Consider the following 27,854-nt stretch of genomic DNA (forward strand, 5'->3'; position numbering starts at 1 on the left):
CGAATGGTGAACCAGACCCTGAGCACGAGAACAAATGAATGCGAATCTCATTGAGGATAGAGGACCCGAGAAAAATCTGGTAACCCCAAGGATGTTATAAAATAGAGGATCTGCCCATACCATAAAATCGTGAAGCCATACGTCACAGTTTCGCCGCTCTTATTCTGCCCGCTCAGCGCCACTAAGATCGCAATGTTTCGAGCCAACAATCATGGCGGAAACGAGAGTAACCAATCAGACGTATCGATTCAGACGATGTTCGATTGTTTCTTGGCTTCACTGAGTTCATAGAATGAAGATATGTATGGGCAGATCCTCTATTTTATAACATCCTTGGGCAACCCGGATACATACGGAGACTCAGAGAGACTCGATGACCCGAAAGAAGCCAAAATATCAGGTCTGCAACGTTACTTTGGAATTTTATTAGTTGATTAATGATGTCCAGGATACCATATTTTGAATATTTCAAATATAATTTAATGTTTATTGGTCTTTCCATATTGAAAATTAATACAACTGTTTTTGAACATAGACTATACTAAAAAAAATACCAGAAAGGTACAGTGATAGTGTGCTTACCTCTGGTTCATGGGGTCTCTGGTTCAATCCCCGGCTAAGAAGTTTCTGGTGGACAATATCGTGTCCTTGAATTTTCTCGGGGTACTCATGTTTCCTCCCACAATCTCATTCTACATACATTTTATTATATATTTTACATATATTCCAAACGGCAAATTACATGTTCAACTTTGTAGTTATCTTCAAGTGCAATTCGTTGACATATAAGAATGCGCACAACAAACGAGAAAGGAAATTATAAATTTAAATTTAATGAGACGACAGAGAGAGATGAGTGAATCGTGTTTGTAAGAATTACGTTAGTGGCTCCTCACATACTATATGACGATGATACGTCTTCTCCGGGTCAGGCTGAGTCATTATTCAGTCCAGGTTACTGCGGGTCACTGGGTCTGATGGGTCATGGATCTACTGCCTCCGGGTCAGAGGTTACGAAGTTCTTGTTCTGCAAAGGAATTTAGTATTGTTAATGAATGTTGTTGATGTGAAAAAGAAAGAAAATCAGCTGGTTGGAACGGAAACCCATAAAGAAATATAGTAAGTTTGGGTGATTCCTGACAGTCGCTGAATCCGGACATCCTAAGCTTACGATAATACTGTTCTTCGCATGCGTAATGTGGAGACTTGTTGTGATGCCTATTTGAAGCAGCGTACCTTCCTACAGTTCAATGCTGAGTATTAAGTGCAAAGAGTGTTATACGTAGTTTCGACGGTGGAAGAAAGAAGAATAAACAGGAAAGTTCATGCATGTTTTTGACCTGATGTGACTTTTTAGTGGAATATGTTAAGGTTTTACACAGAAGTGGTTATCAGCAAATGGTTAAGTAAGACATATATCGAAGCGAAGACCATACTTTACTCGTTGCATATTGAAAGAATGCTATTACTTCGCGAGTGCCTGCTCAACAAGTGCACAAGTGTACAGTGCTGAAAACGGGCGAATCCGGACGTTTAGGGGAGGGTGAATTCGGACAGGTTTATTACGTTAAGCTGAATCCGAACAAGGTGATTAATGAACTAAGAGGATTCAGTACACTCTCTCGCTTTTCACTTTTATGACTGTGAGATAGTACGTGAGGCCTATTGCGTCTATTCAATTTTGCCATAAATGGACTCCGAGGAATCACCAGAAAAAGCTATAAAATTATCTCAGGATCTACAAACACAACTAAATAACAAAATGCTAATCATAAGGTGCTCAAAAATTCTACACTACTGAATGGCTACATCATCTGGTATATTCCCATTTGATCCGCAACAAGTTCGGGAACATGAATTTCTTTTGTCGAATGAACATGATCGCCAGTCGCTGCAAACAATTCCTCTTTTGTGTCATCAGACTCATCCCCAAACACGTCTCAATCGCCTTCAGAGTCCTCAGTTAAACAATTCATATATTTTCCTGCTGTTGCTTCTTCCAAACCCACATCCCAAAGGCCAATTGCTAAAAGGTTAAGTGTCACGAATTGCAGTTTGTTTGAAACTGTCTTCTCAAACACAATCGAAGTTATGGATGAAAACAACTGTGGATTTTGTGGGAAGAACTATTATGCACCTTCATCAAGCAAATACGGTTCCTGGGTATCCTGTACTGTGTCTAAGACCTGGTTTCGTGAAAGATGTGTTGGCGGTGGTAAGGAACCGTATTTTATCTGTGGACGATGTGTCTGAATTATGACTAGTGCTTCACGAAACTGGCAGACATAATTAACGCAAAAAAGAAAAAAATAAATAAATGCTAGTCTCAGTGCACACATATTATACATTTTACTAATAATTTAGTTGTTACTAGCAAAAATAGTAGTACAATGTAGTTCTAATGGAAACAAATGTGATTACTATGCTTAATGATTAAACGCTATAGTGGTAGTTACACTACTCTATATTTAGCTTACAATTTCAACAGTAATTAATATAGAAATTGCAATGTTAGTAATTTGTATGTATTTATATTCTGTACTTATCATGTTAGAATGTTAGTGTAGCAAGATAGTAATCTAAAATATACCTATCATCTCCATATCTTCCTTCAAAATTCAGTGTCCGGAATCGCCAACCTTCTGTCCGGATTCACCCTTCCAAATATTCAAATCAGAGATTTTGTCAACTTTCAAAAAATTAGTTTTTATTTCTTAACATGCCATTCCAGGAAAACCATTTCAGTTGTACATGACTACCAACATATCATTAAATAACGTGACGGAGTATTAGATATTTCGTTTAGCGGGGTAGTAGTAAAAGAAAGAAACATCAGAACTGTCCGTATTCACACAAACTTACCCTATAAGTCTTATCTGAAAAGTGTAAAACCGTAGTACACGAAAACCAAAGAAACACTCACCTTGTATATTTGTTGCCCTAATAATATCCTCCACAACAGTTTTGCTCCTGTTGCTATATATTGTAAACTTCTGTGAGAGGTACCGGGATCGATACTCGGCGTCTCCACCATATAAACTTTTGCTAAGCAGGTAGGTAGAGCCAAATAACGGTACACGGTATTTGGAATTCTCCCACTACCATTTTATAGTAAGTTGCTATTATGATATAGTTATAAGAGAGGGTCCGAAGACCTAAATAGAGCCCCTTACATCGGTGGTTGTGATTAAGGACGCCCCAGGGCCCAGTTGCAACAAAGAGGTGAGTATATGGTGTCTTTCAGGGTCAAGTCGCAGCCAAGGGAGAGGTAGGTAATCTTAAGGTCCAGTCGCAGCCAGGAGAAGGGAACGGAATGATCATCCTGTCCAAATCTGTCGAGACTGATATCTTCTAAGCTACTGCGGCTTCTTTTATACCCTGTCCTCAGGTTCCTCAGAAGTTTTCTTATTGGTGATGACGTTCTTCCTTTCCCGGATCACATGTTGACTGGTAATATCCGTCGCCTGCTTTGTTACTGTTCTTGCTGATAACGTGGAGCGCCGTCATATACAGAGATTCCTCTACGCTCGAAACGGGCCTGGATCCCTTTTTCGGGAAGTGCTGTTAGACACCGCGTCTGAATCACTTGAGTCGCATGAATGGAAGTGTTGTGCTAGTACTGTTGCTAGGTCCTCGAGTTTCAAAATTTTTGTCGTTTTCAACGAAAATTGGAACTTTACACGCTTGAATGCTTTTACTGAGTCAATTATGCTTTGGCTACTGGGTCTTACCAGTACATCCACCTTTTCATTGTTTGCGGTTACACTCTCCAGGGAATGAGGATCTGTTTTCAGAATTTCAAACATGTACCGTGTAATTTCCATACGAAGTCGTTTCTCATGCTGTGCGTTCACAAACTGCATACTCAAATCATCACTTAAAATAGTACTTGCTGCATCCTTGTAAGACCGTACGATAGTATGTAACACAATTGCTTCATGATAAGTATGGATGCAAGTGAATGTAACGCTACCTGCAAGGACATCAGAAATCCCGCCAGTATGACTATCCTGGGTCCTGTAATTTCTTCTTCCGAAAATAAAGAAAGTCAGGTAATTTTCAGAAATTACTTGTGTTAAGAATATCAGAGGAAAAAAAGTATTAGAAACTGATTAGGATATGATTTGAGAATAAATTGTATTCTGAGGGACATGTTTGAAGGAGAGTGAAAGATAAAAGGGCAGAGAAGAAAAGACTACAATTATATTTGACGCTATAAATACAAACAACTGCTACTCGAGACGAAGATGTTAGCTAGAGATTGTTGTCCATAGAAGCTTTTGGCAAATGAATTGTCATTAATGGTAAAATACTTGTAATAATGATAACTTATAAAGTATATGAAGCATAGAAAAACAACAAGAGTCTTCAAAATGTAAATAGTGAGAAAAATGAAAAATTGTGAAATAAGACACAACGCATTTGGTAGAATATGAAAAATAAGTGAATATTAGTACAGGTATAGCGGTTGAGAACCATAAACAGTAAGGGAAAGGAGTGATTAAAATATGGAAACAAGAATAAAACTGCTATTGTGATATTCAAAAGTAGCATAGGAATTGTGAAATATTTTATTGAAATATTTCACGTTCACGTATATACGAAGTATACACGTTCTCACACAATAGAACAGTTAACACATCGTATGCGTACATAACTTCTGTCTTCAGGTCCACAATTAATCACTATTGAAAATAAGATTATGTAAACATAAATAATTCTAATTAGGCATCCTCCACTTTATAGTAATAGGCTTATTGTTTTTCCTTCACAATAACACTTGTATTATTGCTTGCCATTTGAAACAGGAACAGAAAGGGGAGCAGAAAGCGCAAGAAACCGTTGCATGTTACTGCGCATGAGCAAATGCAAGCAGCTGATTGTCATTTGTGCGTCGTTCAGATATCAATTATGTGTCATAAGTATCTGAAAAAGTATGCACCTAAAGGACGTACCTAGTACATGAAAGATATATGTCCCAAGTGACGACATAAAAAGCAAAAGACTATCACAGTACGAAACCGAGCCAGTTATATAAATGCTACATTTGTGGTACACAGTCGCAAACATCAATTAGGTGTAATAAGCACCTAAAATTTTAGATAGCTGAAATACATACTTAGTACATGAATACCATATGTGTCAAGTGTCAGGTACCTAAAAAGTAGCTGGGACACCTAAATGACACATGCCTAGCACATCCTGTGGTATTAGGGAAGGAACGGGTCTGCCTGCAAAACTAATATCCAAAGCACATGAAACAATACCAGCAAAGTGAGGATATGTCCCATCGTGCTGGAAGATAATTTAAATGTGTTTTCATGACCTTGGTTTAGAGGAAAACAAACTGTTCCACCATGGTCCACACATATTGAAACATGCAAACGCCTTAAACATATATTTTTCTCTTACAGTATAGTGGATTTGCCTTACATTTGTTTTTGGACTGACTATACTATTTGAGTTGCAAAAAAAAATGTATTATTCAACCAACCGTTTGTCATCTCTTCTACATAGCGCCCCCACAAAACCCAGCCATTCTTTCTCCTATACCTTGTAATCAAATAGTTTATCCTTAAGAATAATAGGTTGCATCATAAATAAAAGAAACAGTATATTCCTTATTTTGGTCTTACCCATTCTTGCAGAGGCTACAAAAAAAAAAAAAAAAAAAACGAATATGGCTCACAAATAAAACGAAAAATTTTCATTTTATGCACCACCAAAAGCCAAAAAATACGACATTTTAAAAGAAAGCATAATACAGCTAATCTTGCAAGGAGATACGTTTCTTTCCTTTTCTTTTTTTTCTTTCTTTTTTTTATGTATCTGTTCCCACTTGGACGAGACGGGTGAAAAGTCTAAATGGAAACTGTTCAAAAAAAAACTAAATCGCTTGGTGTCTCTTTTGTTACTGAGATAGATGAACGTATATATATATAATATAAAGTCTTCCCTGCGCCATGCCGACAGCAATACATGCATATGGCACGTCAATTTCAACCACTTCTGAAAAACGCCATAAAAACACAACAATAAATTTTGACTTTCTTTTCATTTTCGGCTGGGAGGTCTTTAAGGAAAAAGCGCTACGGCAATGACAGCGCACTTTATACAGTGTGCAAGTATGTTTGGGTTTTAAACGAAATAAAAAATGACTGTAATAAGGGTGCTACTGCTACTCTGAAATGAAGTTCTTTTTCTTATTTTTGAAGATTATACATTTTAAGTCTTATTACATTTTTTTAAAAAACTTTTATTTGGTCTGAAATTTTAATAATTCCGAAACTATGTCAAGCGAATGGAAAGTGCCTTACCTTTGTAGATTGTTCCAACTGTTAGAAAACTAACGTGTTAGATCATTAAGAAGAAAAAAAAATCTCAATCTGTCAATTACGAAGTCTAACTTGTAAGTCAATTTTAATAATAATAATTAGGGGGAAAATGAAATCTTTTAGTTTCACGTCCCACGGTTATGCCGGTTAGGCTAAAGGAGACGGTGATGATGAGAAATGAATAAAATGGTGGAATGAAGAAAGTGGGAGAAAACGGGAGAACCCCGAGAAAACCCACGAGCATGGTGTTTGTCCACCACAAAGTCCACACGGCGCGAGCTGGGATCGAACCAGGGATAAAAAGCATCGGAGATGAACGCTCTACCACTGAGCCAGCGCGCCCTCAATAGTAGTTAGGGGTATAAATATGGTTGAACAAGTAGATCCATGGCGCTTAATACATGTATGTGCAAGTTGGAAAGGGAGTGGGACAATCACAGAGGACTTACTGGCATTTAGAGCCATATGAGACAATGTATAAAATGTTCATAACAACCGAATGACCATACTTAATAAAGAAACTCGTTCGTCGTACACTAACATCAAGGCACACAGAAACTGTTATAACGGTAACCAAGATATTTATTTAAAGAAAAGGAGGAAAAATCTATTTTATCATTTTAGTGAAGAATTTGATTCTTCATGTTCTGAGCTAGTCTCTGAATGTTCCGTGGTACACTCGATGTTCCAACGTGGATAATAGTTTACTTTCCGAGGTGGATATCAATTATCCAGGAAATATTTTCAGTTCGTTTCCAGATTATCTAAGAAGTATATTTTCAATTAGGGATCAGACGGGCTAGATGAAAGGATTCAGTGGGCCGAGATTAACCCGGGGGTCGGCTGTTGCACATGGCTGATCTAGTAGTGTATGGAAATTCAGATCAACGCTAACAGTAGCTATTGTTAAGGACCTAGCTTCATGCTCATAGTGATGTTGGTTGAAGATGTCAGCCAAGACTAATGATAATTATGTTGAAGATCTGGGTTTGAGTTAATGGTGTTAAAGGGTAAAGATTTAATACTAGATCAATACATCTTCGGGCTAAGGTTGAAGATTCAGATTAATATTAACATTTACTATGATTGAAGATATATTCAACTATTATAGTGGTTATTATGTTGATTAACACTCATTGTGATTAAGTATAAAGACCAATGATAAAAATAATATGATGAAAGGTGTGAATTAACGCTAATTTGGGCATGCCTAGAGATGTAGATTAATACTATTGATAGTCATGTATAGGAATCTATTTTGTTTTTATTTCTCTTTTCGTCTGGGATGAAATAACTCCCGAACGAAATAGCCCCTCAAGTGAATCGAAACACAATAATTAAGAAAACTTAAGTATAGAAAAAGAAAATTTGCTTAAATCTATCAGCTATGAAGTCTATCTCAATTGTAATAATATTTAATTGTTGTTGAAGAACTAGAGCAACACTAAAGTTAGTTGTGGTTGAGTGATGGCATGAAATGTCGATTAACGTTAATGGGGCTATGGTTAAAGATCTAGATCAGTGCTAAGGTTGATCGGGAATTGAAGATTCTCAATAATGCTAGTGGTGGCTATTGTTGAAGATCTCATGGTAATCATGGTTGAAGACCACTTGCAAGGCAAATGATTAGCTTGAAGATCTGGTTCGCTACTAATGGTATTAATGAGTAAAAATCTAGATCAACGGTAGTCCTGTGAAGATGGAAGATTCAGATCAACGTTACCACTTGCCCTGGTTAAAGATATAACCAAATATAATAGTGCATGGTGGTTAATATTCATTGTGGTCATGTTGGAATACCAATTACAGTAACGATATAATGAAAGAATGAATGAACGCTGATTAGAGGATGATCAGATATGTAGAACAACGATATTGAAGGGAATATTTTGAAATTCATTACATTTTTAACGTTTCTTTGAGTCTGGAATCAAATGGTTCTCAAGTCATACCCGAAGCAAATAGAAGATACAATAGCTATGAAAAATTTGTTGAGTAATTGAAACCTATTAATTAGGAAGTCTAGTTCAACGATAGTAATGTGAGAAACCAGATCCACTAATGTTGGTTATGTTGAAGATCGTGGTATGCTCATGGTGATCGTGGTTTGAAATCTAGATCGAAATTAATGGAGGTATCGTTGAAAATCTAGTTTTACGCTAATGCTGGGCATTGTCGAAGATTCAATTCAATGTTAGTAATGGCTACTGTTGAAGATCTAGGTTAGTACTTACAGTAATCGTGGTTGAAGACAACAGACAATGCTGGTAGTCATTGGGTTCAGGGTCTAGATCTGTGCTAATGGCGTTAGTGGAACAACGACTTATATGAACACTAGCTCTGGTAAAGATTGAAGATTCAGATCAACTTTAACATTTATTGTAGTTGAAGATGTAGCCGACATTCATAGTAGTCATGGTAGCTGACACTCAGCGACATGTTTGAATACCATAGTCATGATATGATGAAAGGAATTAATTAATGCTAATTGGCCATGGTTAGAGATGTATAGCAACACTATTAATGGCCATATATAGAAATCTATTATATGTTTCTGTCTCTTTTGGTCTGCAATGAAATAGTTCTTAAACCTTACCTGAACCGAATTGAAAGTACAATAGCTAGGAAAATTTGTTAAGCGATTTTCAAATAAAATTTGCTTGAATCTATCAATTATTAAGTCTAAGTACATGGTAATAACTAATAATGATTAATTATGATTCACGAATTACACCAATACTAATGATACTTGTGTTTTAAGATCTCAGACACTGCTAATGAAGGCCATAGTTTGAAATCTTGAAGAAGCATGGGAGATAGGATACAGCAGAACCGCTCGCCAGACGGTGGCAAAGATCTCACTTGACCAGTCAGTGTGGTACTTGTTTTGCGTAAAATAGGGAAGGCTGGTGATACATCAGAGTTTGGTTGGGGCCAGACTGTGATGGTCAGAGGGATTGGAACGAGCATCTAGGAAACTTGTACGGTGTTCACGAGTTGTCGTGGTAAATGCCTTCTAAAAGTGGGGAAAGGACGGTGAAATCAGCACCAAACGTTATTAAAGATATTGCTGACTGTTAAGATTGTTACGGCAGGATAGGTGCAAATTGTGGCACAATTTAACAGCAGTTTTTAACAGATTTTAACAGTGAACAAAGCACGAGTATACATGAGCACATAATTCAAGATACACTGTTGGATATGGGCCTCCGCAGCCGACGTTTCACATGTGCACCAATGTTAACCGTACAGTATCGTCACTTATAACTGAAATGGGCATGTGTTCACCGTCATTGGATCATAGAGCAAATGACACAATGTTGCATGGTTCGATGAACCATACATAATATTACCTTTAATCACATCGATGGCCGGGTGAGAAACATCTGCTCGAGACGTACAAGGTAGGACGACGATATGCTGCTGGTGGCTTCATTTGATTTGGGGAATCATTCATTGGCCCGATAGGAGGGCACCATGGAGTCTTCTAACTATTGGCAGGTCATTCCTGATTAAGTAAATTCATTCATGTGAAACATAGTTTCAGCTGGTAATGACATCTTTCAGCAGAACAACACTTCTTCTCAAATGACATCTTTCAGCAGGACAACACTTCTTATCACAAGGCCAAGTTGTGTTGCATAAATTTGAGGAGCAGAGTGGTGAATTTCAATTGCTACAATAGCCCCCAAACTCATCCCATCTTAACCGTGCTGAACATCTTTGGGATATCATTGAATGTTAGATCTGAACTTATCGGCCCCGCCTATGGAATTTACAGAAATTAAGTGATTAGGCGTGCGCCATGTCTCCACTCACCTATCAAAGCTTCATTACTTACATGTCAAACCGCGAATGCTGCTATCCTGCGAGTCAAATGCCAAATATTAGGTAGGTAGGTGGTCATGTTTTCGCTGATGGGTATATGGTAACCATTTTCGTCTTTCCTATTTAGTGTGTACGTCTGTGGTTTCATGTTATATTAGGTGAAGAGGCAAAATCTTCAACTTTACACCTTGTTTCTGTGATAATTTAACCCTACTTTTCCATTATTAAAGAACCTGCTAATCTAAACTGCAATTCTGTATAAGCTCCCAAGCTCACCTTTCGTTGCATAGTCCGGACTTCCATTCCCGTTAGATCCTGTTCTCTATTAATTTACATAGCATAAGCATAACAAGTTCTATTTGCGCTCATTTCCATTGTATTATATGCAAAACTCAAGATGGGAGATTGTATGAATAAAGAAGGCCAAAGTTTCCATTAGTCTTTCACAATGAAAGACAGTCAGAGAATTAGTGCGACAAACTTTTTTTCTCTCCGTCTTCTTCCTCTGTAATTTTAAAACAACAATTAATCATTGTGAGTCATCCCAACTTTTTATGTGCAACTTCCTGATTTTCCACGTTGTTCGTCTCAAATTTTGCACATTTCCTTTTCTGATCCTCTTCGTCAGTTAAAGGACTGCCTACGATCAGAGAGAGTTTTCATGTTTTGTGTCGCTTCTCTACACTCTTCTTGCTTTTGTTTTGTCTCAAACAACGCTTTTATTAGATTATTTTTCTATTTGTTTATTAGAATCAAGTCTTGAAACTTAAATTTAACACTCATACTAAATAAAGCTTTGAAATTTTATACATGAGCGCAGATCAGTTGACATTACCTTATTGTTACATGATTTTGACTCTAGCTTTTCGTTTTACTGTAAAGAAAGCATCAATTTATTACAAATGTATTTAGTTTGTGTATATACGTAGGAAATGTCAGTTAATTAAGTATTATTTCAATAGATGCAGAGTGAGTCAATGCTGGTTCGAGACCTTTATGTGACACTTTTAACGGAAAAGGCTACTACGAAACTACGGAATTATTACAAGATGTATCAAGTTACCTAAACCTTTCGCCATTTTCAATGTATAAATGACATGTTTTTTAAAGTAGAGAAGGTGATATGATTTTGGGTTTGGCCTCCCTTTCAGCAGCGAGACTACATGAGACGTGAACCTACAACTTAAAGTGAGATCTAACTCGCCGCAAATTGAACTTGGGTCTTAAAAGCCAAAGGCGCGAACGCTAACCGTTTGGCCTAGAAGGAGCGCTTAAGCACCAAAGAACATATTACATTAATGTTATTGAATGATAATTTCATCAAATTCAGAAGTAATATACTCCTTTAAATGCTATAGGTCCGTTTTTATTTAAAGACAAAAAAAAAAAATGTAGAGATGAAGGCAAAGAGGAAGGAAAGAGCACTAGAAAACCAAAGATAACTGAAGCGATGTTTAAGAGAATGGGGAAACTTAAAAGGACGAAAACCACACACATCGAAGAATACAAAAGGCTGAATAATGAATTCAGGAAAGAGACGGATGAAGCCAAAGAAAAGCACATGGAACAGACATGTGAAGATATAAAGAAACTTCACCAGTGCGGCAGATATAATCTGATGTATCAGAAAGCACAAGAATTAGGAGGGAACGCTAACAAAAGTATATTCATGTTTGGAATTATAACGACCACAGTTCATATATACAGGGTCAGGCAGCGTTCATAGTAGGATATTAAAAACATACCATCAGGCAGTAACTGTAATTTATTTATTACCTCCTATGTCAATTAATAGTTAAAGGTATGCCATTTACTAATGTGTAAGTCATTGTCCATTGCATGGATTACTTTTTGAATATGACTCCTGTCAAATGATGCCGGCGGCGTTGGAAAAAGCTTTCCATAACTCGGCGTAACGTATTCCCTGGGACATTGCCGACGGCAGTTCTGATGCGATCCTTCAACTCAGGAATGGTGGCACAACGTGTTCGGAAAATCTCTTGCTTAAGGTAAACACAAAGGAAAAAGTATGCACATGAAAGACCAGGTGAGCGAGGCGGCCAAGAAATGTCACCAAGACGGGAAATTACTCTACTCGGAAATGTCTGTCGCAAGAAATCCATGCAAATTCTGGCTGTATGCGAGGTCGTTCCGTCTTGTTGAAACCATAATTGTTCCACATCCACATCTACCATACCTAATTGGGAAAGAACGAAGTCTTGCAGCATCTTTAGGTAGAGTTCACTGGTGACAATTACAACCACACCGCTGTCATCTTCAAAGAAGTAAGGGCCAATAATCCCAAAGGAAGCAACTCCACACCACTCTGTGACACGAGAACTGTGCAAGGGCTTGATGTGCAGTTCATGCGGGTTTTCATCACTCCAATAACGCATATTCTGTTTATTTACTGAACCACATAACTCGAAATGACCTTCATATGACATCAGGATGGTGTGCAATATTTGTGGATTTTGGCGAAGGAGATCACGCATGGTTATGCAGAATGTTTCTCGTGAAACTCAATCGCGAGGCCTAATTTCCTGAACAATCTGCAGCTTATATGGGTGAAAATGGAAATCTTCGTGCAATATTCTTCTGAATGAGCGATCGGACATATGCACAGTTTGTGAATGACGACGAGCAGATCTTTTTGGACTACGCAATATTGCAGCACGAACATTTTCCACGGCTTCTGGTGTCCGCACAGTTCTTTCACTTCTTGCCGGTTTGCCATTGCAAACAGAACCTGTTCGAAATGCACGTACCCACCTCACAATGGTCCGTCCATCTGGAACTTTCCCATGACGTCCCAAGTTGAAATGCTGCCGAAATAGACGCTGGGCAACAATAACAGAGTCGTTATTCTTGAAATAACTTTCAACATCAAAGGCACGATGCTGTGTGCTCCACCGCTCTATATCACTGTCACACTCGAAATGGCAGCTCATTAGTATACGAAATAGCAACTCATTAGTACACGAGCTGCCGCGCATTCATGCAGTACATCATTGTACCACGCAAGTCAAATCACGCTATGAACGCTGCCGCACCCTGTATATATATAACTAAGGCTACTGATGTATCAAAATCCATTTTACACACTGCATACTTGATATTACCTTTTATTGTAGTACGTAACAAGTTAAACAAGTACACTCTTTAAAAATTGTACATATAGACTTCACGAGATGGATCCTTTCTTCTATATTGTTTATTTTTCGTTGCTGTGACAACTAACTCACATCGTCGAAACACTATTATAACAAAATATAATCGCATAACAACCAGAAAAGAAATTACATCTATATCTCTTTTCATATTCTTCTTCTTGCTTTTTTGAATAGCTTCTGCATATTTAAAAAGCACATTTTGCCCACAAATATAAATAAAGATATAATAAAGATGTTGAAATACAAGTATCGTTGTAGGATCGAAGATCAACAAGTTTATGTAGTCATCGACAATCAAAGTATCCTTACAATCAGGGAGAAATAGATAATGGATCTGTATGATCAGAAGAACCGTCCCAAAGATATTGCGATCGAAGCAGAGGAAGAGGTGTTGGATGATGAAAAAGGACCCAGTTCATTGAAGAGTAAAGTAGTACCAGTCGTCAAGACGTGCGAAGGAAGAAGGTCACTAGGGGCGACAATATACCTGCAGATTTGCTCAAAAAACTAGGAGACAGAACATTGAAAGTATTGGCTTCACTTATTAACAAGATGGCCAAAGGATTTTCTTGATGTTACAATGGTTGCACTACACAAGAAAAAGCAAACAAAAAAGTGCAGCAATCACAATACCATTAGTCTTATTTCCCACAATGATTATTGCGCGTATATTGAATAAGTGGCTAGAAAGTAAGATATAAAAAATATTCGAGGGAGATCAATTCGAATTTCGGAAAGGAAAAGGCACCAGAGGAGCTGTTAGCTTGATGAGAGTTAGAACGAGTTCTTGACGTAAAGAAAGAATTGTGTTTGTGCCTGTTCGACTGGCCAAAGGCTTTCGACTAGGGATGACCAATTCCGGAATTTTTATTTTCCGGAATCCGAATTCTGCAATTTTTCCGACATCGGATTTTTTCGAATTTCGGAACTTTTCTGAATTCCGGAATTTCTCCGAAATCCAGAAAGTGAAATTTCCGATTCCTAAAGATTTTGGGCATACCTACTTTCGACGGAGTCAATTGAACCAAACCTCTGATAATACTTAAAAAAATCGGGGTCAACAGAAGAGACAGACGACTTATTCGCAACCTGTACATAGGACATTGAGTCAAGTTGTGCTTAAATGAAAGAAAAAACAATAGTGCGTAGATTGGGAGAAGAGTCAGACAAGGATGTAATAGTCGCTCCAGTTATCCAACGTGTACAGTGAGTGTTTAATGAAGAAAGCAATAATGGGAATTGGAGATTTCAAGATTGGAGAGCGAATCATTAACAAGATCACGTACGCAGATGACACTGTTATATTAGCTAGAATCAGTGCAGGACTACAGGAGATGGACAAAATATTTAACACTGGGAAATAATATGGAATGGAAATCAACATCGAAAAATCGAAAGTCATGGGAATATCCCGTGCAAACTCGCGTTTAAAGGTCTGAGTAATACAAAGACAAGAGGGCGATCATTTAAAATATCTCGGAAGTATTTTACGAGAGACCCTTCCTGCACCATGAAGATCAGTTAGCAATTGCTATAGTCAAAGAGGCATGCAAGAAGAAAAGATCACTCTTAACCAGCAGAGTTAATATTGGACGGAGGAAGAAAGTTGGTCAAGTGCTATATATGGAGTATTGGACTTACTGGTTCAGAGACTTGGACATTACGGAAGTTCATCATCATCATAGGTATTCTGCCTTTATTGGTATTGCCTGAGAAGCTTCCATGCTCCACGGTCCTCCGCTAACCTTTTCGTCTTCGCGTATGATCTTTCTGTTTTAATATCATCCATTAATTGTAGTCTCCTTCGCCCCCTCCCTCTCTTTCCCGCCACCATAACCTCTAGGACGTCCCTCATGATACAAACTCTTCTTAGGCAATGTCCCAACCAGTTTCTCTTCCTCTTCCTAATAATATCTAAAAATGCTCTTTTCTCACCCACCATTTCTAACACTCTCTCATTCGTTTTCCGCTCGACCCAACTAATTCTTTCCATTCTTCTCCACACCCACATTTCGAATGCTTCCAGTCGATTTTCGTCACCTTTACGTAATGTTCACGTTTCCGCCCCATATAGTACAACACTCCACACGAAGCATTTTATGAGTCTTTTTCTCAACTCTTTATTCAAGGTCCCACAAAACAGACTTTTTTCCCTCCTAAAGGCTTCTTTCGCCATTCCTATCCTTGCTTTTATTTCAGGTTCGCATTTCATGTCATTACTAAGAATACTACCCAGGTATCGAAAACTATTCACTTGTTCTATTTTCTCCCCTCCTACTTTTATATTTGACACAGACCCCTTCGTTCCAATCACCATGGCTTTTGTCTTTCTAACATTTATTTTCATCCCATATTCTTCAAAGCCTTTTCTCATTTTTTCTAACATTTTATTGATTTTCTTTTCAGATTCTGCAAGAAGCGCCATATCGTCTGCAAATCTTATGCATCTAATCATTCTACCTCCTACCGAAATGCCATCATCATCATGTAGGCTCTTTTTCACTATCTCTTCTAGATAGACATTAAATAGTGTTGGCGAGAGGCAGCATCCTTGTCGAACTCCTCTTCCAATTGCACTCTCTTCCGTCAGTTCTTCCCCTATCCTAACACTTACTTGTTGGTTCATGTATAAGTTTCTTATGAGTCTTCTATCTTTCCATTCCAACCCTATCTTTGTTAGAACTCCCAACAACAATTCCCAATTCACACGGTCAAAAGCCTTTTCTAGATCAATAAATACAACATACACATCTTTTCCTTTTTCTATAAATCTTTCACCGATCGCCCTTAATAATCCAATAGCATCTCTTGTGCCCTTGCCTCTTCTGACCCGAACTGCTCCTCCTCAACATCTTTATTTGTTCTTCCATATAACCTTCTGTTCAGTATTCGGAGCAGAATTTTAGCTGCATGAGATATGAGACTAATAGTTCTATAATCCTCACATCTCTTTGGGTTCGATTTCTTAGCCATCGGTATCATGATCGTTTTCAGAAAGTCTTTTGGACATTCTCCTGCCTCATGCATTTCATTGCATAGTCACAACAATTCTTTCTTTCCCTTGACTCCTATATTTTTAATGAATTCGGTTGGTATCTTATATATTCCGGTTGTCTTTCCATTCCTAATCTCGGATATAGCCTTTTCAAACTCATCCCGAAGAATACTAAATCCTTTATCATCCTCGCCTACTTCATTTTCTACTTCAACATTTAGGCTACGCGGTCTATCCCTACTCTCATATAAGTCTTCAACGTATTCTTTCCACCTTCCTATGACCTCATTTCTCTCGCTGACTACCTTCCCATTCTTATTTTCTACTGCCATCATAATACCCCCTTGTTTCCTACGAAATTCCACAGATATCACCTCCTTGTACATTTCCTCATATTTCCCAACTCTTTCTAATTCTTCTATGTCCTCGCATTTTCTTTTGTAAAACTCTTCCCTCGCTCTGTCTGTTTCTCTTCGTAATTCATTATTTAATTTTCTGTACATCTTTCTGCCCTCTTCTGTATCAACCTGTTTCCACATCTTCCTCTCCCTCATTTTCTGCAACATCTGCTCTGTAATCCATGGTTTCTTAGCAGTTTTGTGTTCGCGGTAACCTACTGCTTCTTCTGCAGCCTGCTGTAAGCAACGTTTAATATGTTCCCACCGTGCGTTACTACCTGCGCCTATCCTTTCCTCGTTTGAACATTTTTCTTCGAATTTTTCAGCGAAAAGATTTCTTATTTCCTCGTTTTTCAACTTTTCATTATTCAATACTCTGTTACCTACTTTTCTTCTGCCTACATTTTTCAGTTGAATATCTACTTCGGCCAGCACAAGATTATGATCAGAGAAAATATCAGCCCCGGGAAGGGTTTTCGCGTTCTTTAAGCTATTCCGATACCTGTCCTGAATCATAACATAGTCTATCTGATATCTTCCGCCGTCTATTGGTGATTTCCATGTATATCTTCTTCTCTTGTGCTGATTGAACCAAGTGTTCCCAATTACTAGTGAATTCTGTCTACAGAAATTCACCAGTCCCTCTCCCCTTTCATTTCTTTAGCCTAAACCATATTTGCCTACGATACTACCTTCCTGTTTTTCTCCCACAACTGCATTGAAATCTCCCATTAGAATTATGCATGCATCCTTCTTCTCCCTATCTATAATTTCTTCTATTTTCTCATAATTTTCCTCTACTTCTTCATTTGCATGCGAAGTCGTCGGTGCATATGTCTGTATCGCCACTAGATCCTTCGTTTTCCCTTTAAGTCTTAACATCATAACTCTATCATCAATAAAATCTACTTTCATTACCTTCTCCTTTAAGCGCTTTCCAAGAATTATTCCTACGCCATTATGACCGCCCTTTTCATTACCTGAGTAAAACATTGTATATCCTTCGCTGTTCAATACCCCTTTATCTTCCCATCTAACTTCACAAACTCCTACCAAATCTAAATTATTTTGTTTCATTTCTTCTTTAAGATTTTCTAATTTTCCTCCCTGTAACATAGTACTATGTTCCATGTCCCTATCCTAAACCTTTTGCTCTTCCCTGTCTTTCTTTCTCTGTCTGTCTTCCCCCCATTATTACTTTCTCGTCCAATAGTCCTTCCCAAGCCATCCCCCTCCCGGAGATCCAAATGGGGAGATATTTTACCTCCGGAACTACATTTTGACCTGCGAAAGACCATTGTTCATATGTTCTATTCTTTGCTGCCAGCAAACTAGGGAAAATAGAGTGGTGGTTTCCCGTTGCCTTCCACCCTTACGAAAGTTAGAGAAGAAATATTTAGAGAGCTTCGAAATATGGAGTTGGAGGAAGATGGAGAAGATAAAATGAACGGAGAGAGAGTAACAAACGAAGATGTTTTGAAACGGATAAGAGAGAAGAGGACGTTTTTAGCCAGCATTCTTCGTAGGAAGGCCAATTGAATTGGACACATTTTACGAAGAAATTGTCTTCTTCATATCGCCATAGAAGGAAAAATGGAAGGAAAGCGAGGAATAGGAAGAAGAACACAACTGATAGATGGTCTGAGAAACAGAAGAAAATATTGGGAGTTAAAAGAGGAAGCTGAAAATCGAGAAACATGGAAGAAATAATAATAATAATAATAATAATAATAATAATAATAATAATAATAATAATAATAATAATAATAATAGGATCTCCAGGATCTGTCAATAGACAGAATACTTAATGATATAATTTTGTTCATCCCAAACAAATCTATCGATTGGTACATACCTCATCTTCAGTCATTTTTTTTTCTTGTTAAATGCTAATAACATTAAAGAAATATGTTTTACTGGTTTGAAATAGAAGCTGAACTACAAGACGAAATCCGTGATTATCCTCTCTTTATCTTGAACTTATTTTATTTATGTCTCGTGCAATACATTTCCAAGATATACTATATTTTCGTTTTCCTAGTAGTCCAGTCGGTGATATCGTCCCATTTATTACTTTAGTATCTCTCTCTCTCTCTCTCTCTCTCTTTCCTTCTCTTTCTCTACGATTATCCTTCATTTCACTTTCCCTTTTTCGTTCTTTTTTAGTTTGTTTCTATTTCTTAAAGTTTCTTTATTTTTTTTTTCTTATTTTCCTTCCGTAGCTTTTTGCTGAAGTTCCGATGCAGAAGATAATCCAAGTGGCCCTGTTTCTTATTTTGCCATTACAAGTTGCTCGAGTTGCAGGTCACGTGTTCTAAGGATGACATCATCGGAAAACTTCTCTCATAAAAGCTGACCACGTCGCCGCGACGGGCCGTTCCCGTTCCACCAACCGCCAGTGTGGAATAAAGGGAAGATAGATAGATACTCCACTTACTTCAACACTCACACACACACACACACATAACAGGGAGTTAGTTTCAAAAACGACGCTATGAATGTTGCTGACAACCTTTTTTTGTTTTCTAATAGTCTTAGTTTGCTAAATTGTTGTTCTGTATTGGTGCAAAATAAGTGAGAACAAAAATGCAAATAATTAGAAACCGGATGTTTAGGCATTAAAAAGCTGGAAAATCAGGCAGGCAAGTAGGCACTTAAAATTTTAGAAAATAGACAGTAAAATAGGCACTAAAATGTAATTCGAAATAATACAGATAAACGCTCAATACGATTTAAAAATAAATTCAAGTCATAGATAATGTTCAAAGAATGCAAAAACATAACTGTTTGTTAATATCTTCTTTTACTGTATATATATGAAAACGAAGCTTAACATGTATTCCATGTATATTTGATAAATACATTCTCTACAACACTTTATCAGTACACATAACAGTACAAATTATACTGTATACACTTATCAGTACACACAGCAGTTCGAAGTTTTGCATCACTTTACCAGTATATTTAGTTATCGCACTACAAACAACACTTAACATTTCTCGGAAGAGGAAAAATCCTTTCTTGAAATACTAAAAATTATATATTTTTCCGCAATAAAGTCTTGTTTTGAAGAAAATGCATAGAATAGGCAACATTAGGCACTACAGCAATTATGTAGGTAGGAATGGCGAAATAGGCAAAATAAAATTGGCTTAAATAGAAACTAAAGCACCCCTCCCCCATATATACTTTAAAACGTTATTTTTGATGATATATTTAATGTTAAAGAGCTTGACATCCGGTCTCTACAAATAATATTAAAAGAGTTCGTACTGTCGATAGTAAAAGTGTCAACCTTTATCCTCTTATCATTACCGAGCAAAGTGGCTCAAGTAATAGGGCGTTGGCTTCGCATTCGGGAGGTCGTGGGTTCGAATTCCGCTGCCGACCATCCTGACTGAGGTTTTCCAGGGTTTCCTTCAGTCCTACCAGGCAAATGCCGGGATGGTACCTACTAAACATACCGATACCTTCCCAAATCCTTTCCATTGTTATTGTTGTTGTTGGACATCCAGTGTAAAATGGCCTCGGAGCTGTATCTGGTGATTGTTATATAAATAAATAAATAAATTACAGAGTTTATTGTTAAGTCGATTAAGACCAATTTAGTACCATCGAGCCCTATATTTGATCAAGGAAGGAGGGTAGAGAGCGATTTTTGTCGACATTCTATTTCTGTATACAATTAAGATCAAGTGAGCAATTACAGCTTTTGAGAAAGAGATCACATCCGTAAAAATATAAATTTTATCTCTAGAAGCTAAGGAAAGAAAACTTATCTATGCACGTATTATTATATGTAGCTTTCTGGAACTGTAAGATGTTTCATTCTCTTAGGGTACGGTTATACCGAAATTTCTATGTCATTTTCCCTTTTCCTCCTTGAATAGAAAAACAAACACACTTTTTAAAATAAATTCTAGTGATACGGCATGCTGAATCAAGCTTCATATCTTCTTTATTTTTCCAAGAAATTAAACTTTTTTTTTCTTATAGTGAACGATCAAGTAAACTGCGCGCTGATTGGCTACTCACCCACACAAAAGTTCTGTTAGCTGATTGATGTTTAAAATGAGATTGTAGGTGTTGTCTTTATTGCAAATGTGCTGTTACTGTCTTCGTTGCATAGAACAATTTAATTTTTTTTTTTTTTTTTTTTTTTTTTTTTTTGCCAACTTTGATATTGCCTCTGAGTGAGGAAAATTAATTACTAAACTTAACATAAACACGTTGTTATGTAAGACGAAGCGTGAATTCGAGATAGGAGAATTGAAAAGAAAAGAATGAAATACGAAAATTTAACTTTTACGGATAATATTTGAATTTTTAGCAATGGAACTTCTTCAACAGCCAACGCTGGTAATCAGTGGCGTGTCGTGACTTTTCTCACAGGGGACTAGGTTCAAAGAGAATGTGTGCTGTAGAGTGGAGGTCCTGAGTAATATTGTCGACACCAAATAACACAATTTATATGTTTCTGTAAACGCTTCTTGAACCAAGCCTCTTTCTTTCAAGAAATGGATAATTTCAGTCACAGTTTTATTTGAAAAATCTAAGAGTCTGTAAACCTATATTAATTCACTCTGCAAATTGTTAAAATTAAAATAAAAAGAACTCCCGTAAATTGATTTAAGGGCCAAAAACAAGCAATCAGGACATCGAGATTTCAAGCACTGAAAATTCTTTAAATCTAACAGCTCAAGAAATTGTAACTCACTGAGATCTTGAAATCACAGTATCAATAATGTCATTGAAGAGACGCACGTATTTAATTTCTGAATCTGTTGAGTCATCTACTTTACGTCTTTTATTAGAAGGTTCCCATTGTCATCCAATTCTACTTTTCTATAAATCTTAAAAATCGTTTCTTGCATTTCTAAATTGAGATACCATCTTTTGTACTTTCTGGATGCAATATTTCACATCCAAGGTTTTACTTTAAACAATGTTGAATAGTATATCCGTGTGCGAAAAAAAAATGACAAAACTTTTAGTAGAAATGCAAAATCGAAATCCTTCAATGATAACTCATACATTTTTTTTTTCTTTTTTTCTTTTTTGTAGTCTTGAAAGCTTCGGTGTCGCAATTATCTGAATCTTCTACAATGTTCTCAGAACACCGTAAGAGTTCTATTTGATTTTCGTTTACTGCATTCACAATTTTGGAATTGTAATTCCATCTTATAGTGGCAACCGTTGGAAATCGCTTAGTTACTTCTGATTCAGAGAGCGCGTTACAGCGTTTCGATGAATATGAAAAGAAATTTGGAATGCAACTTATTCTAAAATATATTTTACATTCCTTGATGTGATTAAGAGACTGTGGAACAGCGAGATTTAGACTGTGAGCATACCAGTGTATGGTGAGTGCACTCAAACACCTTTTCACATAAGATTGCAAACCGTTCAAATGTCCAGAAAATGTGGCAGCCCCATCCATAACCTAGTGCTACAAGCTTTTGCTTACAATTAAAGTGAGAGAGAACTTGGAAAGCATGCTGACTTAGTGCAGTCGCAGTGCAATCATTAGTAACACCTGCAAAACAAATAAATCTTTCACGAATTGCCGTCTTTCACGTACCGATTGAATGTTGAGAGATCTTTGCAATGTCCGTAGTTTTGTCCAACATTATTGCTGTAAGAAGTGTATTGTTTATTTCTGACTTAATTTTATCCAGAATTACTCACCAACACATTTAATAATATAATTCTGAATTCTGCTTGATGTTCCTTGAAACACTCCCATGCTGTGAAGATGACAAGTCAACATGGGCGCCCCAACGAAAGGGCAGGGTGGGGCCCGGACCTTCCTCTGGCTCACGAAAATGTATACGTAATACGGCAAACCACGTACATTAAATACCAGAAACACCAGACGCAACATAGGAACCATGGAGATGGACCCCTCCATAGAAAAATTTCTTCAGGCGCCCCTGCAAGTCCATTTAGTGTCGTACTTAGTAAGTAACTAAATTACTTCAATATAATTTCTCTAATTGACAGAATCTTCCTGTTTGTTATGACTTCTAAATGACAGCTCTTGTTTAGCCATAAAACAAGAGGAATAAATCAATCGGTTCATTAGTTCCCGGTTTGAATCAACTTCTGCATTGCTTGCTCAATTGAAAATCAATTCTGGTTTCCCGAAAGTTTTCAATTTAGTTATTGTGGACAGGTATGAATAACATTTTTCTTGGCGCAGCTTGGGTTTGTGAAAATTGTTCATGTCACAAAAGCCATCATTCTTCCACACGTCCTTTTCTATGTGGAACAGAATACAAGGCCAGCAATACAGTTTGTTTCTTGTCTTACATGCAGTTAACTATTTCGAACAAGCAAAATAATTAGTTTTGATATTATGTATATAATCTTTCATTTTTGTCTAAATGGAAATGCTTGGAGTTGTTCTACCACTGGTTATTATTTGTTGCTTTTCTTGAAAATTAAGGAATCCAAATGATACCATGAATAATTGGTCCAGAATACAACACTGAAACGGCCGATTCCCACCCCTACTGTCCCCTATACCAATTGAAGTAATATCACTGCTTGCGCCATCGCTTTGCTGCAAGGGACTCGGTTTCTCAAACGAGTCCCCTTCCATATTTTATTCTTTGAGTCATTTTCAAAATATATTGATAATCTAAAAAGTTCACACTTCATTAGATCTCTTAAAGTGTCAAGGGTAATACTGTAAATTTAATTGCGTTAAAACTATTAACTGTAAAAAGCAAACGAGCATTAAATTCGCTTACGACAGAACGCCCGTGCTTAGAGCTTAGACAACATAATATGAGGACTAGCTGGCTGGACCCTGTTCCCTTCCCCGAGAAAAGCCGATTAAAACCCGAGCGTTTCCGATCTCCACTTCGCTGTCGCACCCAGCACACGGGCGCTGACTATAGTTGTGTCAGAACAATTAAAATAGTGTTATTTTACGAAAATAGAGAAATACAAACAATGTTTTCGTTTTCTTTGGTATATATTTATCACAAAATACTTTAATTAAAACGCCAGGGGACTAGCCTAGTCCCCTAGTCCCCTTGACGGCACGCCGCTGCTGGTAATGATGTAGAGGTAATCCCAGATTGCTTCAACGACCATTTTAAAGAGGTTCTAGGTGAACCTCAGAGCCTCATTGGAACGAAGGTATAATGAGAGAAATATCCTACCACCGATAATCGAACTCTGCCTCCCCCAGTTGGTAAGTAGACGTCTCACTGATTATAATACCCATCTCTCTCTCTCTCTCTCTCTCTCTCTCTCTCTCTATATATATATATATATATATATATATATATATATATATATATATATATACAGGCGCGGAACCAAGGGGGGAGCTATAGGGGCTATAACCTCCCTCGACGCTCAGGTATTTACTGTATAAAATGGGATTCAATCCTACTTTCTTTACACTGGAGAAAGTGGCGAACTATGGTTTAGCCCTTCCCTTGATCATATTCTGGATCCGTGGCTGTATATATATATATATATATATATATATATATATATATATATATATATATATATATATATGAACTCATGTAATAAGATGCCATAAAAGTACCCCGCTTTGGAATCAACATATTGGATCCCATGTTCCAGTATATTTATATCAATGTTTCTTCCAGATATATTTCCAGGAGGGGTTGCCCCCTTCCGGAGCTATGGTAAGTTGAATTGCAAAAACTTGTTACTCTTGTTCAGGGCACGTCATACATTGCCAAATATAAATCTTGTTATTCTTTTTCTTTGTTTTCTTTTTCTTTTTTTTTTTTTAGGAACGATTCTTGGTCATTGATTAAAATACATGTCCAAAAAGTGTCCTAAAGTGAAGAATATATACATGTAACTAGAAGTGATTAAAATTGAAACTCAGTAAGAATATTCAAAATTGGATCTGAACTTCTAATGTGTCCAATGAGTAGATGGGCAGAAACGATTTGTAAATCCTAATACTGTCTAAATATCGTTCCTGTGTTTATTTATTCATTGGACACATCAGAAGTTCAGGTACATTTTGAACACTCTTACTGAGTTCCTATATTAACCACTGTTATGCTGAAGAACACTTCAGAACATTTTTTGGAAATGGTAAACAATGACCAAAAATCATTTCTAAACAATGCCGAATTTATTTATTTATTTATTTTGAAGTATAATAAATAGTGTTTAAGTTCATTATCAGGACATTTGCGGTACAATAAGAAAACAAATTTTTCTGGGATATTTGCGGTATTGTTCAAAACTTTCCCTTAGACAGTGGGTCATTTGCGGTATACATCGTGGAATATGTGTATATTCTGACAATAGGTGATGAGGCTTCCTGCTTGTGGATGACACCACAGAGTCCGGAAGAATGTTAATATTTTGCACTGCGAAGAGAAGACAGTGTACAACTGAGCACGCTACGTTTTTTATGGACGAAACCTTCAAGTGTTGTAGTGCTGTGAGCGAGGCATGTTATTCGCCCCTAGAACAACTTGCTAGCTAGACCAATGTGATAAAACTTAGTCTCTTCGTAGCAGTTGATACTGTGTGCCTGATCTCCAACTGAACACCTGAAAATATCCTCTCTTAGCTTAGAGAATAAGTTATTTTGAAAAGTACCGCAAATATCCCAGTACCACTAATGTCGATAGGCCTAGTCAAAGTAGTGCAAATGTCGATACCGCAGGTGTTGCGCTTTCTTTAAGTGCAGCTACTTCACAGTTTGATTCCCCCTCTCCTCCTCCAGCATGTGACATTTTATGGGTGAAAGCCAGTTTTATTATTATTATTATTATTATTATTATTATTATTATTATTATTATTATTATTATTATTATTGACGTTTAATTCTGACCAAAGACCAAAAACAAATAGACTATATTGACATGTTGGTAACCTTAATTTTAAATACGATTGATCACAATTTTTATTTACTGGGTGGTTTTAGCTCGATTTTATCTTTTATTCCTTCTTTATTTTTTCATAAAAAGAAACAAACAAACAAACAAACAAAGGAAGAGGATATAAGCATTCCGAAAACAAACTGACAGAATCTACAGTCAGAGTGGCACCAACTTTATTGGCCTTTTTGTTACCATGTCTATCGAAGCAAACTATCATAGGCTTCTGCTACTAACCATGTACGCAACGTATTTCTCTATCTGATGTGACGTGAAGTGAAGAAAGGTTTAATTCGTCAAATGGGTATTGAAAAGTTTATAGCTATTGTGTTCACACTATAGCACTGCCTCCCATCTTTTACGGCATCTCACTTGGACATACGTACCTTATATTCTCTACACATGCCATCAACATCATTAGGGTTGTTACCGATAAACACTCCTAGCAGATGCCGATACTTCTCAAATAATGACAAACCATTTTTAACGACTTTGTTTCTTTCTTCCTCTTGAGCGCTGTACTGAAAAAAGAAAAAAAAAAGAAAAAATAGAAAGATGTACTCTGATGTTTTCTACTTTTTTTTATGATCGTCTCATGACAGTTTGTAACATCCGGTAACTATATACAAGAACTGTTAACTACCCAAGCTCATGTTGTAAAAACAAGAGCCACTACAGAGCTTAACGACACATTTTTTTTTTTTTTTTTTTTTTTTTTACTTTTCAGCCCAACACAAACACACATAAACAAATCTACATTTTCCTGATAGTGAGCAAAATAGTATTTGTATCCAAACTGTCAAAGATAGATTTAAGACAAAAGCAGAGTGAAGGCAATTGCTACTTTTCACTCCTCACCACCACATAATACGAGGGTACATCGGAAAACAAGTTTCCCCTGGCAGCTATGGACAAATGTGTTTATGTAAAACGAATAATATGCTGCAAAAATGAAAATAATTAAAAAAAAAGAAATAAGACTTACCTTATTTTTACGAGTGGTGGACACAAAAACCGGTATTTCGGTTTTTAGAAAACGGTTCTTTTTTTACCGGATCCGGTTTCGGTTTTCTTCAAAATCGTTCCGGTTTTATCCAAAATTTGTTCTATTTCTGACCAGAATAGTGTTTCGTTGTTCTCCGGAAACCGCATCTGTTTCCACAGAAATAGTTTTGTGTGTTTTCCAAACTTTTTCACCGAAACCAGTTTCGGTGAAAACCGAACCGGTTTCTAAGAAAACCAAACCGGCTTGGAGAAAACCGAACCGTTTTCGAGAAAACCGAAACCGGTTTCGGTGAAAAACCAAAATTTCGGTTTTTGGTTTTTCTAGAAACCGGTTTCCGGTTTTTATAAAAAAAACAGGTCTTGCCCATCCCTAATTTTTACACACAAGAACCAAGGTCTCCGATGGACTTTCCATACCGCTTTACAAAACTTAAGAATTCTATTTAAAAAAAATGCGTGTCCTGTATACAGAAAAACTCCTTCAAGGCTGCCTTCACTTCGTCATTGGTTCTAAAGTGCCTTCCGCTGTCAACATTCTTCAATGCCGGAAAGAGATGGAAATTGCTGTACACGCGGTCGGAATTGTACGGACTGTCATACCTCTCACCGAACTGTTTGCACCATCTTCACATCATTTGCTTCGACATGACATGTAGACCACACATTTCCACGGGAATGTTATGGATTTTAACATCCGACGTCCTACGGGCCCATTCAAATCGCACAACCACTCGCATTTTCTCCTTTAACAATGAGTTCAAAACATGTCTTTCCTCCATACTTGCCGGGCAAGAGGCACATAATGTGCCGCTCATCCTTTAGCATTGCTGTACCGCCATTTGCAGGATCTACGTTGTACGTGACCAAATGACGTATATATGGCTCTCCCATTGAACCGGGAGCAGGAAAATTCGGCGTAGGAAATCTCGGTATAGGCAAATTCGGTTAGGAAAACTTGGTGTAAGAAAATTCGGTGTACGGAAAACTCGGTGAGGGGAATGCTACGTATAAAGAAAGGCTCGTTGTAGAAGACCGTAGGCTCCATTAGAAACTTAACTTTGAGGATAAAAGACCGTATTAGTTTTAAGTTCAAACTTTGTGTGGAACATGCTTTAACTATCTGCTATAAGATTTTTTTTTTTTTTAATGCGATCGTGAAAAATTTGAATTCAAGATTTCGACGGATTTTAACATTTCATGGCCCTTCCATGACGTGAAATTAA

At 37.1% G+C, this 27,854-nt stretch overlaps 1 protein-coding gene across 1 annotated transcript in view; it reads right to left on the reverse strand.

Annotated features, from left to right (window-relative positions):
- Positions 1-527: 527 nt before the first annotated feature.
- LOC145675129 (uncharacterized) overlaps positions 528-27,854 on the reverse strand; it is a 762,987-nt gene continuing 735,660 nt past the window's right edge. Inside the window, exons 4-5 of the mRNA XM_081745498.1 lie at positions 26,013-26,147; positions 528-1,027 (exon numbers count right to left, since the gene is read on the reverse strand). Coding sequence (XP_081601624.1) covers positions 983-1,027; positions 26,013-26,147 — 180 coding nt within the window. The 3' untranslated portion in view covers positions 528-982. The remainder of the gene's footprint in view (positions 1,028-26,012; positions 26,148-27,854) is intronic.

This window comes from Thermobia domestica, chromosome 18 (assembly GCF_964235325.1).
Source record: "Thermobia domestica chromosome 18, izTheDome1.hap1.1, whole genome shotgun sequence".
Classification (NCBI taxonomy): Eukaryota; Metazoa; Arthropoda; class Insecta; order Zygentoma; family Lepismatidae; genus Thermobia; species Thermobia domestica.